Source organism: Rhopalosiphum padi, chromosome 4 (genome assembly GCF_020882245.1).
Source record: "Rhopalosiphum padi isolate XX-2018 chromosome 4, ASM2088224v1, whole genome shotgun sequence".
Taxonomy (NCBI): Eukaryota; Metazoa; Arthropoda; class Insecta; order Hemiptera; family Aphididae; genus Rhopalosiphum; species Rhopalosiphum padi.
In genome coordinates, this window is record NC_083600.1 from 12,030,099 (window position 1) to 12,052,930 (window position 22,832).

The window sequence follows — 22,832 nt, forward strand, 5'->3', positions numbered from 1 at the left end:
CGTTTCATTTTTTTGTATTATAGAACTTATAAATAAAAATAAAAAATATGATTATGTCTGTAAAATACTCGGTGAATCATATAATTTGATATTTACAGTTATTACCCACGAATAAAATATTCCATCCAAATCATAGACATAATAACTAATAATTATAAATCTTATAATATTATATCAATGGACAATGATCCGAATGTATGACGGTTTACATTACGCTCGCAAATATATTATTATATGCAGTAAGCATGTAACTGTACTACTTACATTTGGATATAACAAAAAATACGTCTACGACAGTACGACACTACAACGGACGCCGAGTGCTGACGAGTGACGAAGTGACGAATTGATAATTGGTCGCAGTGACGTTACGTGTCGTTCGGCGTTTTTGAATTTGTCAATTTTTTAATTACGAACCATAACCTAAACGAACAGATTACCGATCGTTTTAAAAATGATAACGTCAAAGTCCAAAACTACCGATACGTCCAAAACCGGAATCGTTATTTTATTATACCATTATTATTATTATTCCCTTTTGTTGTTTCGAATACTTGGATTGTTTCATTTTTTACTTAATTACTAGCTGCCGAGAATCGTTAGTATGAATTAATAAGAGTGCATTCACATCAATCATCAACCCATTCAACTTGAGGTATGTAACTATACTATTGTTCAACATAATACTTTAATTAAAGATAACTTATGCAACACGTTCACTTGGTTAAGATTAGTACTTTCGATACTACTAACTTAGTGCATACATTAATATTAAAATCTACTCTGTTTAGTAAATTGGCATCGTCGTTTTAGCAATATTGTGGAGGATTAATTCAATTAATTTCTCAGTTATTATTGACATATAATATTAATAGATATAAATATATATCAATTAAAAATTGTACATAAAAACTATTATTTTTCGGGTACTAACTACATCTCATTTTTTAGATTGGATTATAGACTCGTTAGAAATTGTACAACTAGTAAAAAGCATATTTAGATTAATTTTACTTATCAAATAATTGCCTAGCAAGACATTTAATGTAAATGATAATTGTTTAAAAATGCTAACATTGATTTATTTTAACTATATAACTTAATTTAATCTAGAAATGTAAGTTTTGTAAAGGATAATATCTGATTTGTACTATTTACTATATATATCTTGTATATTATACGAATCTGATCTTGGTACGTAATAAGAATATATTAGGTAAATATATCCCTGTTATTAAATTATTTTATTCTGGACACTTGAGCAAAAAAAACAAATGAATGTAAAAAAATTATATATAACAGTTAATTAAGTAGGTAATACGTGTTCTTTTGTTTTATAAACAAATGCTAGATCATTTAAAATATTGTTAAGTCATTACATACTAAATATTGTATTATATATTCAAAAAAAAAATAATAGGCCTATAACAATGATAATCTGAATCATTTAATTAAAATACATTGAACAATTTAAATAATTTTATTATAAATTACTTTTGGAAGACAATTTTACTTTAATGGAAGACATTAATATTCAGTACCTATTTCACTTACAATATTAAAATATAAGTATAATAAATATTAAAAATTATTATATATGTGATAATAATTAGTATTCTAGGTTTCCAAAACAAATATATTTTATTTCTGTGTATTCATCCATACCATGGCGAGAACCTTCTCTTCCGAGACCAGATTCTTTGACACCTCCAAATGCTGCTTCTGTGGCTGAAATGATACCTTCGTTGACACCAACCATTCCGACTTCTAGAGCCTTTGCTACTCTCCAAACTTGAGACAAATCATTTGAATAAAAATAACCAGCTAACCCTCTGTTTGTACTATTAGCGATGTTCAATCCTTCTTGTTCTGTATCAAACTCGATACATACTGCAACAGGTCCAAAAATCTCTTCTACATAACAGGCCATGTCTTTGGTAACATTTGTGATTAATGTTGGCTCATAAAATCGTTCGCCGAAACTTAATGCTCGTTTTCCACCAGTTATGATTTTTGCTCCTTTGTTTTTAGCATCATTTACTATTCTATCTACCTTATCTGCTTGAGCTAAATTGATCAATGGCCCCAAGTTCACGCCGCAAGTTTTACCATCGCCCATAACTAATTTATCCATTTCTACTTTTAATTTATCAACAAACTCTGAAAATACATTTTTTTGAATAATAAATCTATTAGCACTTACACATGTCTGCCCACAATTCCTGAATTTTGAAGCCATTGCTCCAGCTACCGCTTTATTGATGTCTGCTTCATTGAATACTATAAATGGCGCATTTCCTCCCAGTTCTAAACCAACACGTTTCACTGTGCTACTGCATTGTTTGTATAATAATTTTCCAACCTCCGTAGATCCAGTAAATGATATACCATAAATGTCTGGACTTTCACACAACGCTTTACCAATTTCTGGAGTATTTTCTCTTGATGCAGTGACAATGTTAATTACACCTTTGGGAATGCCGGCGTCTTCGGCAAACTTTGCTAATACTAATGCTGTGATTGGAGTATTTTCTGCTGGTTTTATGACACATGTACATCCTGCTGCTAGAGCAGCTCCAGCTTTTCTAGTTATCATAGCTATTGGAAAATTCCACGGTGTAATAAGACCAACTGGACCTAGTGGCTGACGAATCATTAAAATTTCTTTGGTCTTGTTTGGACTAGGAACATGTTCACCATAAGTTCGTCGTGCCTCTTCTGAAAACCATTCAACAAATGAATTTCCATAAGCTATTTCACCCAATGATTCTGCTAATGGTTTCCCAGCTTCTGATGTTACAATGTCTGCTAAATAATCTTTATTTTCAACTAAAATGTTGTACCAGTTTCTTAATAAATCACTTCTTTCTTTAGCTGTAGTCTTTTTCCATGTATTAAATGCATCATTTGCAGCGTTTATAGCCACTTGTACATCCGAAGCATCCAAATCTGGTACAGTAGCAATTGTTTTTCCTGTAGCCGGATTGACAACATCAAAAGTCTTTCCAGATTTCGCATCATACCATTCGCCATTCACATAAGCTTTGGTAGGCCACTTTGTTGAGTAACGTTGTGCACACATTATTATTGATTTGGTAATGCCTTGTGAAGATCTAAGTAACATGTTGAAATGAAAAGTTTATTTAAATAATTTTGAATATTTAATAGGCTAATTAAATTAAATTATGTATGTGGTATAAAAATCAATTTTCTTTAATTACTTTGATAAATTGATTTTTGAACGTTTTGGAATTCAACAGTTACTAGTTTAACGATAAATGTCAAGTGACAAGTGCTGATATATCGAATATTATAATCGTAATTCGACTAATTCGTAATCCTCAGTCGAGTTGGTCGTCAATCGGCGTTTTGAAGTAGTAGTAGTTTAAAGTTTTATCAATAATTGTAGCGGTATGGGCGGGAAAGTGGATGGTGGTACCCTTTACTTCCTCATCGCTTGATTATGGTGTTACCAACACATGCGCACCGCATTTATTAAACTATTCGAACGCCATTCATTTTCATCTTATTTAATATTTTACATGTTACAATACAATATTATTATCAATGCTATTATGTACCTATAATTATTGTACTATTATATGTTATTAATTTATTATTTATTAGATCCCGAGTTGTATTAATTGTTGTATGAAATTAACTCGATTTCACTGGGTTTAGAATGCTTTGATTTTATTATATATTCATTATTTTATTCTATGAAAATAAAATTGTCAATTCGTATTTCATTTTCGTTGTCGGCGAAATATATAAATACGTTTTACTAGCCCTCGTGTCATTCAATCTGACCCCTTTTTGTTTTTTATTATTATTTATTACACACACTTCCTTATTAAAAATTCAATCGTTTTGAGCTAACTAAGCCCAAGTTTGTTAATATAGACCCCTAAGTATTTTTTACGGTTGGTTTTTAGTTTAATACTTTGATATTTTACTCATTTGAGTCATTTATCGAAAGACATTTATTACCTACTAACTAAGTACTTAATATCTTATAACTATACATATTTATGTGACTTATATATCATATTAGTTTCTATAATTTCTATTAGTTCAAATAACATACTCAACAACACAACGTATATCTATATAGTATAATTTGTTAATATTCTTATTAAGCTTTGAAGTTGTTATATTTGTATAAGTCCACAGAAGAAAATATGAAGTAGAAACTATAGAGCTTTTGACTTGTTTCCCATCTTAGTTCTCAATAATTTGAAAAACTTTCAACTTTGGTAGTGACCAAAAATCCTCATTAGAAGAGAGTAGGGGTATTGTCTCGCTTTTGAGGTCTGCATTCCTTTTTTAAAATTGTTGCACATTTATAAAAATTTAAAGTATTAATTATTTTTATCTTATCAAGGTTGACCTCTTACAATATTCAAACACCAATTATTAAAAATATTTATAAGCTTATAACTAATTAATAAATAATCATGTTGTATAAAAGTAAAATGAATTAACATATTTATTGTATCATAAGCGTTTTATAGTCTGATTATTATATTATAAGTTGTATGAATTATACAATAATTTATATGGTAATATTATTTTAAATACCAAAAGTTTATTACTTAATATAATATATTATCTTATAATAGGTAACTTTAGATTTGATAATGATTAAGCAGGAAAGTTTCATTTATATATTTGATTTGAAGAGAGTCTACTTCCACTTTTTATGGTATCTATGTAATTTCATAACGATTTATTGTATTTTAAATATCTTATTATATATATTAATAAAAAGTAAAAACCTTTCAATTGCTATATTCAAACTATTAAATTGTAATTTTGTTGTTATTTCCTTGTAAATAGGTATTTTACTAATATTAAAATTATAAATGTTAAATATTTTATATTTTAAAGATCTTTCAACAAGTTTTTGTCTACTTGTGTTTTTAGTTTAGTGTTACTATTTATAAGAAATAAAAGATAAATATACATTTAAAAAAATATTAAGCACTTAAATATAATCCATATTTGTTTAATGAAATATCTTATTATCATTGGACAATAGTGTTATATGTTGAAAGATTATTAGCTTTGTATTATGAATATAAACCATTACTTTTGGTAAATTATATGAACGAGACTATTTATAATATTTCCACATAATAATATGTATAGGGTGTCCAATATTGATTGAACTTTCCATTTAATGTTAGTTCAAAACAGTTGTGATATAAAACTTATACCTGCCTCAATGTCTTGAAACCATATAAATCTAAAATATGTCTACTTTTAAGTTAAGAATAACAATTTCTATCTAATTATCTAACTATTTCTAAACCCCAGTCAGCAATAAAAACCTTGTTACTTTTAGAATCTTAATATAATAATACCTATCATGAACTAAATTATACATTATTGAATTTGATATATTTCAATATAATATACTAACTAATGATGTACCTATTGTTCTGTGGTTTATTATGGTAAATGTTATAACTAATAATATAATAAATATGATGAACGTTCTATTTAAAAAATATATAAATAGTTAGGTATTTTAATTAAAATACAAACATATATTAACTTATAATGTGTAGGTGAAGTACAAAGAAAAAATGTCATGTTATCATTAAATTTAATTTAAAAAATAAATATGTTCAAATTTAGGTTTTAATTTTTGCTAAAAAAGTCATATATAATATTATAATTGATAATATACTCCATGACATTAATTTTAAAGTAACACTCTTACTCTTGTATGTTGAAATTGGTATTCTCCAAGTAAGTTTAAATTTCATATAAATAAAAAAATCGTAAAGGAAGAATTTCAGACATAGGTATAAGTAAATATTATACATTTCTTAATTTATCTTTAATTTCATTTTTTTTTTCTTAGATATCATGGACCTGCTCAAGAAGTATTTCAATGACGATTCTTTATTTCCTTTCTGTAAATAGCACTTAATATAAAAACTATAACCTACATAATATATTTATATAATTAATTTATGTTTTTAGTTTCAGATGATAATGTCACAAATTATTTTAATTATGTCAATGAAAAACCAATTCCTTTAGTCCTAACACCTATAACAATTACTCTATTCTGTTACTATGTCTACATTTATGTAAGAAAATTTTATCCAATTTATGTAAACTGTTGGTTCTGCAATGCCAATTTTAAAGTTGCTTTTGAGGACCGGTTTGAATATTCATGCATTGAATGTGGACAGTTTAATGGTTTTAAAGAGGCAAGTAATAAATATTTATATATCCTGTGTGTGTATGTATATATATGTATATATTATATTTAGATATGGAGTGGCTCCTCTGATGAATATATTGATTTTACAATGATGTGTGTTTTTTCTGTCTGTCATCACCTTTTGACACAGTAAAAATGCTTAAAAATTCAATAAAAATTGCCTCACAAGTTGATCATTTACCAGTTAGAATATTTATATTGTCAATATTTTTTTTATAATTATATAATATTAGAATTTTGACAAAATCTCAAATATTTACAAATTATTTTAAAGTAAGAAATTCAAAAAAAAATTTCTTTTATATCCTAGAGTCAAAAAATAAATACAATGATTTTAGAAAAAATAATTTTACCTTTTGTCATACTAATAGTAAAATAAATTACTATAGTAGCAATATTACAAATATATTTAATGGCAAAGGCAGTTTTCTGTATACGTTGATACATTCATTGAATTCAAATTTAATACATCCATTACAGAATCCACTCCACGCCTACTGTACATCAGAGTGGTACCTATTTACCCATCTTTTTTAAAATTATTTGTTAGATCAATTGTTATAATTTATAAACTTATAAAAAAATATTTATTTTATTTCAGGATGGAAGTTATAGCAAATCAATTCCTGAACAACACGATCAAAGGTACAACAAGGCAATTTTTTCTGTAGTCCAAGAAGATGTTAAGGAAAATAAAAATGGTTTATGTAATAAATGCAATATTATTCAAGAAATGAAAGTGAAACAGTTAGCTTGTTTTATCCCTACCAAAGAAAAATACTTTGATAGGGAAATTGAAAAGTTCAAGTAATTTTTAAAAAATATTTCAAAATATAAAATTGTGTGTAATCTTGATGTGTAATAATTTATAGGGAAAACTTAGAAGCAACGTTAAATTTGTGTTCCAAATGCAATCAATATACACAAAAAGTTCTATCATTGCAAGAACAACGTTACAACTTAAAATCAACTAGAATAAATATTAATCATAAAGTAATTTATAGTTAAATTTTATTTTTATTTATAATTAATATTCATTTTTGTTATAGGTTATGCAAGATGCTGATGTTTGGCTTAATATATGTTCACTGTTCTTATCAATTATTGTATTTGTACTGTCTTCTGGAGTTGAGAAGTATTTGGGTGATTGGCCAATCCAAGATTTAAACTTTTTGTATTCTAAAAATATCCCTTTAACACTAACACGCTCAATTGGAATGGTTAGCCTAGTTGGTACATTTTGTCAAGTTTATCACTGTTTGACCACATTTGACAAATTAAGTGCCTTAACTATGTTCCTATGGTCATCATTATGCGCTATCAATAACTTTGAAATTTTTGTACATTTAAAATCTAAAGTAATTTAAAACAAATGCATTTTATAAATAATCATGTTAGTTAACTAATATTTAATATTTTGTAGCTTCTTGTTTCTGCAATTATTGTGCTTCTATCGTCAGTATCTATACTCAGAAATTTGACAAAGAAACAAAAAATTGAACAAACCAGTATTAAACTGGAGAATGAAAAATACAAAATTAATAATACAAATTATTATGATACAAGGTAATATTTATAAGAGTACTGTATTTTAAATTTTATACATAGACAAATCTTTATTTGATGGATTTCTACTACTAATTAAACTTTATATATGTTACAACTTTCTAGGGTGAACCATAAAATTTTCATTTAAAAACATTTTATATATTTAGCAAACTAATTTTTTATCATCATTATAAAATAAATTTCCAAATAGACAAACTCGTCTATCCCATAGAATGTGACTCTATGATGTATATATGTGTATCCGTTAAATCTTACCTCGTAATTATAGTATCATCTTTTATATTAATATTTAATACTAAAAAATAAAAAATGTTTAGTACTTACATAATAGAAACTTTGAGGCTATAGTGAAACAAACCTTGTTAGTATCTATGTACTTATTTAAGTTTCCCATTTAGAAAGAAAAATTAATTAGTAAATAGTATTTAGCTAGTTGCCAGTTTATTATAATTTAATAATCGTTTTAGTAAAAATTGTATGTCACCAAAAATACAATTACGAGAAACTCATTTTCTGCCTGGGTCAAGTAATCAGTTCATCGTACGCCTCCCAAAATTCAAAGTCGCTCGAGTACTTAATGAAAAAATCTTTCTTGAAGCCATTCCCAAATCCATTCAGTATACAACAAGGGACGAGTATGATTACGACATAGACGCACAATATATGACCTCTCGACACAACGGTATGTTATTTACTGCCTGTTAGAAGTCAAATTTCTATATCTTTCCTTACTTATGAGCCTAAAGCTCATATTGACTTACTTTTAGTTCGACCAGTATCAATAATATCTCAAACCATTAATATCTAAGTTATCATTTGCCAACTTTTCAATGACTTTTTTATAAGTTGTGATATAATGCCTCAGCACCTTAGACTGCTTAGAATCAATGTATAAATAAATTTCCTTCAAAATAATTAGCTGAAATCAAAAGTATTATTAATTAGCTAGCATTACATCGAAAACTAGCCTTAAAAATGAATATATTTTGCAAGGAATGTTTCACTATTTTTATTACTATAGTAATAATAAATTCACATAAAAAGATCTTTCGATTTTATTATCTATAAGTACATTTCTTATAGTCATGTGAACTATTATGGCATTGTACATTTTACTTATATATGAAATTAAGTGATATATTAATATAATATGAGGATTTTTAACTTGATTATAAATTATCATCTATGTACAACTAATTTATAGGTTTCTATTTTTTGATAAATATATGTTTTAGTTGATATACTTGTACAATATACTGTTGTCACTAAATGGCATAAATAAATTTTTCATTTTTAATAAGTTTAAATTATTCATTTAAATATATCGATTTTCTGCAGATATATATACTTAGGGTAATATAGGATTTACTGGTCTTTTGGAATATGCATTATATTATATACAATGTAGACAACTACATGTGAGTAAAAATTAATAATAATGTATTCAGCCCATTTTATTGATTCACTCCTACATTGACTATTAATTACTAATAGAATTATTAACACAGCATAGGTTAGTCAATGCTGATATTTATATGCAATTTAGTTATTATAAGTAATTTATCTATTATAAACATGTAAAATAACCCAAATGTAAATAACAACATTTATATTGGTAATGTTAGTGCCAGTCAACCCTAAAACCTATTTATATATAATTATAATTAATAATCTTAAAAAAATTTAAAATATTAATATTAATTTAAAACAACAGGTAGCTTAACAATTAATTTGTGATTTGCTTATTTAGTGCAAACGGATCATATAAAAATAGTGATGAATCAGAAATGATGGACATTGATCATATCGAGGAGTTACCTAAGAGTCGAAAAAAGATGTTGAACAACAAGACTGTTGATAATCTGTTCCAAGGGATGAAACTCAATGAAAACCGTGGTGTCAAAAGTAATATACTTCGACCGCCCAAGTTTTCAATGCCTGTTAAACGGGACAAGGTTGTTGGATATGCCGAGTCTTCTACTGGATATTATCCGTCATATTCTGTGAAAGATGATTATGATTTTGATACACAGAGCATTTATTCTCAACATGGTTATAGACCACAGTGTTCACCATTGTGTCACCAGCCAGTTTCACCGTATACATATTATGCTCTGCCACACCATCAAAATAGTCCTATGAACTTATCGCATTCGTCAAACACTTCAAGTATACAGCACACTTCAGAATGGCCAAAGATGTTGATGTACTTAATTCCTGGAGTTATATTACTTGCTCTGCAATGTTACCTGTTGCACGACATTAAAGACTACATGAAACAAAAGTGAGATTAGATTTAAATTTTTATCTTAATTTAATGAACTAGACATTATTTTGTAAATATTAACTGTAACACTACTATTGTTTGTCTCTTAAACATGTTAACGTATTAGTGTTCTTAATGTATAAAGACTGTTAACATTTATCATTGTTTTTGTTAACATTAATATAAGGAAATTTGTTGTTAGTTTTTTTTTTCTACTATGTAAACTTTTCTGTATAAACTTTGATTTAATTTTTAATAAATTCTTTCAGTCATAATTTTTTAGAATTATTTTCAAATTATTTCATTATAAAGGCGTGAACGTACTAGTTATATTATTTTGGTTTTTTAATGCTAATTATTAGTCATATATTCATATCTATGTCTCAACAGTTGTAGCACTTGTAAATATACACAAAATAAAATACTATTTGACATATTTAATTAAAATATTTTGCCATTCATTGTATGTTGATAAGCAGTTAATGGCATGCAACATGCAAATTATGACTATTGTATTTTATAATATTCTGATTTTATAAAATTGATAACTGACATGATTGTTTATTCTTCCTTTACTATTTGCTTTTTACTTTAAACGTGAACACATTTATTTATGAGATTTCATGGAAATATGAATATAATTAATAGATTAGTCAAAAATAATCTAAGATTTAACTACGAACTACTGTTTATTCTTGACAGTAGCTTTTTCATAATTGTATTATTTAATAATAAATAATATCTGATGTCTTCACTCTTCAGCACAAATTATTCATCAGATCATAATATAATAGTTCCTCAATTTAATATATTTTACTGTTTGAATATCGAAGAAATTCAAAAAAATGTACACTTTTGGCTAAGACCAAATTTTTCACAAATACCTTTTTCTTAAATCTATGTAGAGTTTCATAATTCTTCCATTTTTGATAATTCGAAGAATTAATGTTATAAAACATTTCTTCATTTAGTTTTTTTTTTTTTGATTACACAAAAATTGTCAATTCACAAAATATACAATATTGTTAATTTTTCAATTTTTATTCTTGAAAAAAATTTTAAATTATTATCATAGTTAAAATCCAATATATATTAAAGTAGGTATTCAAATACTACATATTTTTGAATGTCATAGAATATCGGTATTAAGATTAATTTTACCATTGCTAAAGTTAAATAATATAATATTAAGTGCTTAACATAACAGATATTCATAAAAGTTTATGATTAACATATAACTAACATTATAATTATTATTATATGGCAAAAAAACATCTATGATTTGTCACACACCAGTCATGGTAAATACAGATAAAATCATTGTAACTATCATTTTTACTTTAATATTATGTTCATACTCCATTGACAATCGTGATATTGTTTACATTCCTTAACTCAGCAAGAAAATTACAGCCTATAATCATGCAAACAAAAATGTAAATAATGAATCTACAATCTTAATGTATACGTTAAAACACAATTAAACACTATAAATGTTGACAGGATAGTAAAAGTTAAATATTATAGAATAATTGTATCGTTGAATGGATTCTAATAACATGTTAAAATCTCTAAGTATGGATAGCTGAAATTGTATACAAAAAATAAATCATACAATAAATTACATTAATAATGGTGCACTTTGTGAAGATTGAGAAAAGAAAATAATAGGAACTATACAGCTAAGGAACTTAGTCAAAATTGGTAACAGAATTAATGGTCCACAGCTGAGTAGTCAACGCACACAACTGTTTATTATAAATGTAAAAGAAGAATATTTAAGTAATATACCATATTAGGTAATATATTTGGTTGTTAAAGTGCGTCGATGGATGTGGAAGTTAATAAACATCTTATGGGGATTCGGTTACAATGTCTTTTTCCAGTTTGAAAGTAGAAAAGTCAGCACAGTCTTTAGAAATGTACAAGCCATAGTCGGAGAGATCGCTGATCGCCGGCTTGACCATGCGATAGTTACTAAGGATTTTGTTAATGTCCATGGAATAGTATCCTGATGACATTTTAAGCAACATATCGTACAGAGACTCGGGCGGCTCAACAGAATTGCGAAGCAGTGGCATAACATAACAACGTTGGCTTTCAAAGTCGATGATGCCGGTGATGTTGATGCTGAAATCGTGCAAGAAACGGGCCGATTTACTGATGATGATCTGCGGCTCCTTGTTAATGGCTTCTAAAGCCGGGTTGATGTACACAGAAATGACCACGTTTTCGGGACTCGGCTTCGGAGACGACGGCAACGACAGCATATCGCTCTCGGCGGCCGCATACGACGAGTAAGACTTGTAAGGCACGGTGGAGTCGTCCTCGGTGACGGTATCCTGTTGCTTCTGTTGTAATTCTTGGGCGTAAGACTTGCAGAAAGTATCGATGGCGAAATAGAGAATCAGTAAGACCCCAAACAAGATTACAGTGATTTTGACCATCTTTTGAATCCCTCGTCTGTACTCGGGCGAACTATAGTAGCCGGTTTTTACCGACCCGTCGTCATCGTTATCGTTGTTGTTTGTGTTCAGCAAACCACAATCGCCAGTCTCCAAGAACTTTGGGTGATACGACGGCGGTAGCTGTATCTGACCCTGTCGGACTTCTGCGTCGCCGATCAACGGCACTTTGTCCGGCTTGCCACCGACCGGCGGGAACGTTAAAACAGTCATCGCAGGTGACTAACGGCGTAGCGGAGTTGTGTTTTTCGTGAATTGTCAAACCGATCGGAAGCGGGCAAACGGCTAATAGATAAGTAATAGCAACTGGTCGCTGTAAGCCACTGTGGCCGTGCGTCTGACACTTACTAGGTACGACGACTGTCGGACTGCCCGTAAGATAAGCCCAGTTTATGCGTCGCAGCTCCCGGGGCAGGACGTACGACGTACGAAGTATGAATTTAGTACGACTCGATTGATGAACGCATAATCAGATCGTGTTATCATAGTATCATTGTGAATCGCACACGGTTATTGGTCGTAGAGTTATAGGGTGACATGCGCGGGCGCGTTGCCCAAACGCCCCGACGGACGACGACGCAGTGGTGAACGCAACGAATCGCTGAACTACCCGAATATGATAACGGCGGGTAGCGACGTGCTACCATAGATAATGACGTGACTACACGTCCCGCTTTCGAGTTTTGAGTTCCGCTGTCGCCAAAGAATGAAAGAACCTAATAATGTCCCGCTTTGATGCTCTGAAAAAAAGTCAAAACCATAGAGTAATAATACTAGTCAAAACCGAAAACATTATGTCGGTAGGTATACCTACGTAGGTAAACTGTACGTCTGTACACTGATATACATATACATTTTATACTGTAAACTGTGTTAACTCTCATAGGCAAAGGTTTATAGTCTATAGGCAGTCTAGTGGTAAAAATGATACAAAAATAAGCACCCAATTGTCGTAATTGAAGTCGTTATTTCGGATTTATGGATCCAAAACATATAAAAAACTAACCAAATAATTTATATTATCTATTATACAGTACAACTCGTTTAACGTCGAGGTTAGGTTCCTGGAAAACACAACGTTAACACTTTTTACATACACCTATACACTTTATTATACTGGGTTCCTGTCGCCAGGAACTACAATTATATAATTTTCCTACTTTTATTTTTTTTTAGTATTTTCGGCCATTGGTGAACCCGCGAACCTGGTCGTTTTGTTGCTATAATATTAATTTATAAATTAACAAATACTATGTAACAGTATAATAATACGACTTAAATATTACAGACAGCAAAAGTGTCGTTGAACGACTGACAGCGACTAGTCTGAGTGTCTGAGTGTCTGAGTGTCCGACTATCAATAAAATGAAAAAATAAAATAAAAGGTACACAGGTATTACCTATAATATGAATAAAAATAGAACCTACCTACGTATGATAGACATGTCAATCAAAACGATAACAGTATATTATCTGAAAAAGGTCGACGAAATTAAATTACCTATAATACCTGTATGAAATACGTATAAACATAACAAACATTTGATGAATTCATGTACATAATATTATTACAAACGGTGTGTTATATTGAAACCGTTGCGGTGTTAAACGACTTATGACGCAATAGCGAAACAACGCCAAATGAGACGACGTTAAACGAGGATTTACTGTACTACATTTTTCTGTGTTTATGTTTTTTCGTCGTCTCACACGAAAAATATTTTGGTTTTCCTATTAAGATTTACAAGCGTCCCCCCCTCCGAGTACAGAAAAAAAAAAAAAATCATGGTCACGTTAACCACACGGTCCATTGGCCGATCGACCGTCTTACGGCGACGCGGAAAAAATCTCTCAGAAAACTAGTAGTAACAAGTTGTTGTTGTTGTTGTTGTTGTTGTTCGAAAAATCACGCGTCGCTGCCCCGTCGCTACTGCCTCGGGCGCATTCCTTCACCGCTGGAGCGCGTTATCAATACACAATTCGAGGTGTGGACCGCTCTCGGTGTTTACTATTTGTTTTGGTTTTGTTTATGTTTTTAAACGCGCGCCCGCGACTAATGACGTTAGGACTACCGTAGTGGCGTCTCAATTGGCGGCGATGGAACGATCGGCCGTGCGATCTGATACGAACCGAGTCGTTCGAAGAGTCGCAATTATAACGCCGAGACGGTCGACGAATCGTATGTCGTGCAATGTGCAAATGGGACGGTGAAAAAATAATGTTTACGACGTGTTTACATTATGCCACAGTGGCGTGACGAATCGCGACCGACGTGGGCGGGGCGTGTGCGAGCGCCGAGTGTTTCCGGAACATTTTCGAACGCAATAGCAACGCGTTTACACGGGACACGTGTAGCATCTGTTTTTGAGTGGCGACGTAGTGTTTTGCTTACCCGCACCTTACTGGTGTTTTTCAGCTGTCGCTTGGCAGGGGGTGATAGGTGTTCGGCTTGTATCCGTGACACGGTGCGGCGGCTACCTATATATCGGCTATATCATATGGCGAGAGATTCGTCGCTCCGCCTTCGAGTGTTGTTGTGATTCATATTATATACACAAATTGTACATCAATATTATTATATTGCGCCTTATACGATATAGTATAACGTATTGCGCTATCGTTTTCCTGTTCGAACATTATACCGACCAAATCAGCAGACCACATTTCTGTGTTTTGGAATGAACGGATTCCTGCAGAGCGATCTGTTTTTCAAAGAATAACAGTCAATAGAAAATAAAATGAACAAGTGATGAACGTATAGCGAAATCTTTTTCAGGATAAATATCGTCATTTTCCGTTCCTTTTAATTTGCACAGACTGCACGTGTAAATAATGAAATGAAATAAAATATATATTACATTGCTATAGTGCGTGTACCTACCTATTACCGATTGGTATACCTACCCAATCGTATGGCTTCTATACCTAGTTACTAATAGGCCTATAGTCAGGGCCTGATTAACCAATAGGCTGAGTAGGCTACAGCCTAGGGCGCCAATCGGCCAATGTTAAATTGGGGGGCGCCACAAAATATTTTTTTAATTATACTAGGGTGCCAAATCAATCCTAGCCTACTGGCGACCAACTCCTTAATTAGGCCCTGCCTATAGTTTTTCTTATTTGCCGTGCCATCTCGAGGCAAAGACTTCAAGTTAACAAAAATAACATAATTTGAAAATATTATAATTTAGCATTTTTTTTAAACAAATCGGGAACAAAATACATTTCAAATTAGCTTTGTATATAATAATAATGCAATTTGATGAAAATCGAATTTTAAATTTTGAATTCGTACATTGCGATTGTTATTTACAAATAACAGTGGTGCCAAATAAAATTGAAACAGGTAGTTCAAATAATTTGATTGATCCTACCAACCCTTTAATAATTATTTTTTTGGTGATTACCATCTGTAGTAACTAGCAAGGAATGTTATATTTTAAGTTATAAATGTAATTGAAGAAGAGATTAGAAGTATTATGAGCTAGAAACGGTTAAACTGATTACAGATTATTTTTAATAAGTAGGTACCTGCCAAACTTGAACTATTATCAAATTTAGACTTTAAAAATGATAAATATTTTAGAAAACTCAGTGAATGAAAAGCTAAGAAGAAACCATAAACCATTATTTGAATTAATCCTAGGACAAATATTTTTATTTTTATTTTAAGAATTAAATTTATTTTTAAAGTAACAGAGATTCACACAAAAAATGACTTATTAGTTTTCATCAATAAACTATAATATTTAACATCTAATAATAGTATAATACTATATTATGCGTATTAAAAATAATATATATATACATAATCATAATTTAGGTATTTAAAAGCTTTCGAATTATGTTGGACCTTGGGACCACACATAACTCGCTAAGACGACTATACTTATTATTAATAAAAATTGTTGTAAACGTGTCAACAGAAATAGCATGAATTCGTGCATTGGACAATAAAATAATGATGCGGGTTGAGACTTGGGATTTGGGAGTACCTACAGCTACAATTTAAAGAAGCCTTAGTATGGTGTAATATTATTTCAATGATAATCTTCTATCTTCATTAGATAGAATATAAATTATAAATTATAAAAATGAATATTTTTCTGTTTATCCTTTATGGACTTTAAAACTAGGTACTGAATTGTTTTCAATAAAAGTTAAATCATTAAATCCATCAAGACTCGGGGGGGGGGATGTTTAAAGCTCGTTTTTTAACTCTTAAAAGTTACTATAAGGTTCCACATGAATTTATTTTTAGCTCGCAAATTTTTTTTTTTTAATTTAAATGATTACCATCATTGGTAGGTATAATTATACTAAAATATTAAAAAAAATCTTAAAATCAAATACTTATAAATACAATTTTAATGATTATACTTTTATAATTTACTTTCTCTAATTTTTTTTTATGTATTTTAACTTTATATAAAGTTCTTCTCAATTTAACAATTTATTATTTTGAACAAAATACAATTGATAGAAAATAGTAGAACTCGTTAAACTTGCTCGCTACTCAGACCAATAGATATACTATTGATATACTATGATATATACTATGATATCGTGACTCGGCGGCCAACTTGTGCGTATGAGCATGGTACACAGCAGGCGTACAGATAGTTGACTCGGTGGGGTTGACAAACGGGTGTTATCTGACGCTCACTCGACAAAAACTGGTCGCCCCCGAGTCACGATCTCATTTTGAACAAAGTATAGTTAAGCACTTAACAGCTATAATACTCGTATGAATCTAAGGGCGGATACAAGGGGGCAATTACCCCCCACCCCCTTCGTTAACAAAAAAGTATCATATATTCTAACAAAGTTTTTTTTGAAATAGATGATGACCTTTTTTTAGTTGATAACTAAAAAATTGCCCTCCCCCGTATGAATCTCTTGCCAAAGACTTTATCCGGCGGCCGATTCGTTGATGAACTGCGAGCCGTTGCCGCCTAACAACAGTTTGACCAATATGAGAGAATTAACACTCGTAAAGACAAATACTAATCTTACAGCTTACATCGACTTTTAAGCACTAGTTGAATCTGTTTCCATTTTTTTTTATTGTTGAACATTTTCTATTAAAGTAAAATATAGTTCCTAACCTCATTTGCAGTATATAATTGTTTTAACTTAAAATTTTTATATGCTCAATTATTAAAATATAAATTAGAAAAATGTTACTTCCTCATTTTTATATAGTTTTTAAATTAGGCTCACACTTTGCAGCCATTGTCAGATTTTTTATGTAGCATATTTCCTAAATGTAAATACGTATAACTTCATTTCCACGGGAAGTCTTATTTTTATTAGGTATATACAGACTTACCAAGAAGTACCGCTAGCTCTTGTGCTTCATTCCTGCTATATAGGTATATATGAGTGTAAAAAAGTCATGCATGACGGTCTACATTTAACAAGTTTAATAATTTGTCTATAAGGTTTCCAAACCTATATGATAGGTACTTTAGGACCTTCATTTTTTCAAACCAGACTGAATCAAAATGTCTTACGCTTATACATATAGGTAATATATTAGTTGTCACAAGGCATTTTCTTGATTAAAATAAGATTACACTATTTTATAGTATTAAAGTTAAGTCCATATGAGACTGGAATCAGTTGATTGTCCTTCTCGGGGTGTCATCCTGAATGCCTGCAGTTTAATAAAATCCATAGTACGTACCCATGTCAATGTTACCGAACGTTACAATGCATGTATTAATTAATTAACAAAATTAAATTATATAAGGTGTAATATATTCAATCGAGTTGCGATTCAACTCGAAGTTGAAGGGAAATAAAAACTCACTTCGAGATATCTAACTCGAATTTATATTTATTTATATATAATTTATATTTCTAGGAGAGAAAAAAGAATTCGAGTTGCCAAGTTTTTCGAATTATTCAGGTTCGAGTTATCGTGACTCTGCCGTAGTATACCCATCACAATATATTCTATCGATGATAATGAGGTTAGTTCTTGATATAAATTTGAATGTTTGAGGATATTTCTTTGTTCTGGTTTGAATTTTCTGAAATGTGGTTGAAAATTTCACATTTTCTCCTCTCGTTTTTTCCTATATATTCTGTAAAAATTATGTGATAAAATGTAAGGGTACTATACAATTTATATGTACCTATATATATATACATTTATATGAAAAACTCTCTTTTATGTATTAAATATTGGTGACTGGTGATGCGTATAAGATGCATATGACCTATATCCTGGTTAATATAGAGGTCTCAATAGTTCCTTGTTATGTTATTATAGGGAAGGACCGATGATGATGATTCTTTTAACTTCATTAAGTTTGGTTGAGAGCTTAAGTTTAAGACTGGTATAGCGCGTATCCATTTCAATATTTTTTTTTTAATGTCGCCCTATTAAAAAAAAATTTGTTGTCAATTACTAAATAACTTAAAAAGTATAATATATTGATACCAAAATACTTGTATTGTATAATTTTTCATTTTTTCCTGGGCGAAGTCTGGTAATACAGGTAAGTATACATATTATGTATGAAGTATACATTGTACAAATATTAATTTAAAAATAAAAAATGGATGTAAAAAATAATAATCAATATGAACATCAAAATATAATTTATTTTTTTTTTTAAAACAAAAAGTTACACCTTTTACCTACATATTATAAGATAAAAACACAAAAATGCAACACAGAATCAATGCACCATAAAAGAACAAAATAATTATTTGATTGGCAAATGATAAACATTTGTGATTGTGTAGGTTTTAATATAAATAAAATATAAGTATTTATAATATAATATTTAAAATATTTATAATATATTTCAGTATATAAATCAAATATTATATACCCTTACTTTTATTTTACTCTGAATTTATCAAAGTATATTTACTTTTTGTTTATTTTTATAAATTATAGGTTAGGTTAGGTTATGATATATTTTGCGGAAGTACCTAATGCAAAAGCAGTTCCCACGAGGCCGTCGATTTAAAACAGATTTAAAGGGATTATGATTTATTAAAACCTAAAAACCAAAAACCTTTGTTTTATTAGTAAAATAAAATACATTTAAAACTTAATAAAATATGTTAACGAATATTACATGACGTTAATAATTGTTGTGAGCAGTACTCAATCGATTAGCAATAGAAGACAAAATAACATAAACAAATACTTTATTTTAAAATAAATTGAAATTAAATGGTCGTATAGAATGATATAAATTTCCAATAATAAAACTAATATCATAAGTAGGTACCTAGAAATAATATTACTCAAATATATGATACTGATTTGTTATCACCCCATCCGGCGGGCGTCTAAATTATAAATTGTCCACACCGGGTGCGTTAAATTATACATAGCTCCACCTACAGTATATATAGCTAACTGATTTGTAATCATCCGCCCTCCCATAATAATATAGATAATAGTGTTTACAATTCAAATTGTGTGTAAATGTACTGGCTGTGTAAACATTTATAATTTACAAAATAAATAACTCGGATATTTATAAAATATATAAAAAATACTATGTACAATAATTATATCTTGAATAAGTGAATATTTATTGCAAAACACTTCTTTCGTCACTTAAACTAATAGTGACCGTCGATATTCATACCTATAATTCTATATCCAGTTAATTATCTAGTTGATTAGTTATTCTCTCAACACGGAAATGTTTTTTTTTTGTTATTATATCTATAATATAACAATATTAAAATATTATATATTTATATATCAAACACAATATTTAGAGATCACTGTTAATCTCCACTTCCTTATTCAAAACTCAACTGATGGCTATATATTCTACGTTTTTGTGTTCCGTTTAACTAAGCAGATTCACTGAGAGTGATATTTTTGGAATATCCCTCTTCTTATTTTCCCTGCATAATATATCACGGTTATATTATTATAATCATTTAAATTTAAATTATTCGGACCATGTATTGTACCTATATTTTATTATTTTTTAATGAACAAAAATTATGAAATAACTTGTACAATGCATACATTCATACACATACTCTACACATTTTAAGAATTATATTTATCTATACACATTTACATCATATCCAATGAAAAACGCTGTCATAAGCAAAAATTTAATATATATGTTAACAATATTTTCAATTTTGGTGATAAAATTGTCATGCTTTTGCACTTTTTTAAAATGAATTAGACTCATTATAACCACACATATTAAATTATAATTCTCAATAAAATCGTTCCCACATTTATCTGGTTAACCATTATAAAATTCCAGTTTAATGAAAAATAGTTTTGACTTGTTAAAAGTTTCTATTTTTGTGCTTATATTTTTAGTGTCTACTAAATCAATCTATTTTCATACGCGTAAACGCGTTTCAATAGTTTCTTTCTTTTAAAATTAAAGGATTTAGGGAAAAAAATCAGTGTTACTATCGTTATCGTTCTCAATTAGATATGTGTTTAAAGTAGATCTTATAATAGTAGTTGTAATTCTACAGTGAAGCTATTTGATGAACATTTGTTATCAAACAATTCTAATAAGTGTATTAAATCGTCTTTATAGAAAAAAAATAGTAAAGATATAATGTACAGACATAAATCTACCCTCTTCTCTAGAGACTTTTGTGTAAATTTAAAAGTGTAAAGTTCAGTAATTTTTTCAGGTAAATGATATTATTAATTTTATTCTTTACAGTTATAAAAGGCTTAATTGAGTAAGATTCACTGAGTGTGACATATAAACGACGAGTCAGTAATCCGTAAATCGATGCAATACCTATCTATACTTAAATAATGGCTATTATATTGTATAATGAATTATTAATATATCTTTCATAGACTCATAGTTATTACTTATTACAATTTACAATCACATTAAATGTGGTATATTTAATTTATTTACATATATTATAATATTTAGAGTAAATGTTGGAACAAATAACTACTAAATTCTTCAAAATAACAAGTACCAACTATAAGTTGTGAATATTAAATAATACTGCGGTAGTGTAATGAGTGGGAAATGAATAAGTATAAATAATACACGAATATAAATAGGTATCTCTATATGGTTAATATAAATTGAAAAGGCTATAATTATCAATTATTCATGATAATCGTATTAATAACTAATGAATAATGATTATTATGAATATAATTCGTGACCAATATAATGTAATTAATTATTATTATTATTATTATTATAGGTAATTATTAATTAATATGATAAATGAGTTTTATCTATAAAATTTAGGTACATATAATATGTATAATATTTTTTTCTATAATAATATATTCTACGAACTTATAATTATAAATGCCAAATGGTATTAAACAAATATTTTTCTAAATAATATACAAATATTCAAAATGTTATAGTTGGGATTATTAAAAACATTTTAAGTTAATTAAACGTTAATTTGATAAGTTAGTAAATGCTTTGAAATTATTATTAACGCATAAGCTTTCCAGCTGTTAGAAAAATTATTTTTGAACTGAACAGTAGAGTGATTGTGAATTTCGATAAATATATTTTTCTTTATAGATTAATTCCACTAGTACAAGTTTTTTAAAATGTATGTCAACTCCATCCATATTATATTTTGAGCTGCCATTTTTAAATTTATAGTTAAAACAAAATGTTATTACAACGAGATATTTTCTTTCTCAATTTAAGTCTAAAATTAGTTATATGACTCGTCCATTTCGATAAATAGGTACTATCATATTATTATTACTTAAATATTTGACTTTTGATTATATACCATATTACACAAAAAAAAAAAATAATTATTTGATTTTTTAGTTTCCATATTTGACAATATTATAAAAAAATTAAAAAACATTGAATGCATGGACCCACTGTACCACAGTGTCAGCATGATTATTTTATTATAAATAATATTTTTATAAAATTCTAATATTTCCCTAATTCAATTATTTATCTTGACATTGTTAGCATACAAATTATAACTTGTCAAACTATATTGTAGTGTAAGGTATTTTTAATTTTTTAAAACAATAGTATTTCTATGGAAAATTTTTAAAATTACAAAGATATTATGGCAAATTATACTATTTCTTGTATACATAGTGATCACAATTCACTATATACTTAAGTTAATAACAATTTTCTTAAATGATTAATTATATAATATTGTTAATATATTAGTCATTGTTTATTATGATTATTGATTACTAACCTAGTACCTATACTATATAAAAAATATATTAAGTATTTAAAAAAAACCTATAATATATTAATTATTTTCAAATGTCTTATTATTTATTTATTTT

At 28.6% G+C, this 22,832-nt stretch overlaps 3 protein-coding genes across 5 annotated transcripts; 1 reads left to right on the plus strand and 2 right to left on the minus strand.

Annotated features, from left to right (window-relative positions):
• The first annotated feature begins 208 nt into the window (after window positions 1–208).
• On the plus strand, window positions 209–10,351 carry LOC132930269 (uncharacterized). Of its 2 annotated transcripts, XM_060996044.1 has the most exons (9): window positions 209–655; window positions 5,873–5,926; window positions 5,995–6,227; window positions 6,843–7,048; window positions 7,114–7,234; window positions 7,291–7,599; window positions 7,665–7,807; window positions 8,278–8,492; window positions 9,561–9,743. In XM_060996044.1, exons 2-9 carry the CDS (start codon window positions 5,878–5,880, stop codon window positions 9,599–9,601), a joined length of 1,317 nt encoding a protein of 438 aa, XP_060852027.1. In that variant the 5' UTR covers window positions 209–655; window positions 5,873–5,877; the 3' UTR covers window positions 9,602–9,743. The 2 variants fall into 2 exon arrangements, with proteins under 2 accessions (XP_060852027.1, XP_060852026.1); XM_060996043.1 differs by lacking the exon at window positions 8,278–8,492 and having other exon boundaries at window positions 271–655; window positions 9,561–10,351.
• On the minus strand, window positions 1,426–3,386 carry LOC132929570 (succinate-semialdehyde dehydrogenase, mitochondrial). Of its 2 annotated transcripts, XM_060995013.1 has the most exons (2): window positions 3,222–3,386; window positions 1,426–3,113 (listed from the first exon to the last, which is right to left on the minus strand). In XM_060995013.1, exon 2 carries the CDS (start codon window positions 3,080–3,082, stop codon window positions 1,610–1,612), a length of 1,473 nt encoding a protein of 490 aa, XP_060850996.1. In that variant the 5' UTR covers window positions 3,083–3,113; window positions 3,222–3,386; the 3' UTR covers window positions 1,426–1,609. The 2 variants fall into 2 exon arrangements, with proteins under 2 accessions (XP_060850996.1, XP_060850995.1); XM_060995012.1 differs by having other exon boundaries at window positions 1,426–3,386.
• A 747-nt stretch (window positions 10,352–11,098) lies between the features above and the next one.
• On the minus strand, window positions 11,099–13,021 carry LOC132929984 (integral membrane protein 2B-like). Its single transcript, XM_060995643.1, has one exon. It carries the CDS (start codon window positions 12,752–12,754, stop codon window positions 11,930–11,932), a length of 825 nt encoding a protein of 274 aa, XP_060851626.1. The 5' UTR covers window positions 12,755–13,021; the 3' UTR covers window positions 11,099–11,929.
• Between the last annotated feature and the right edge of the window lie 9,811 nt (window positions 13,022–22,832).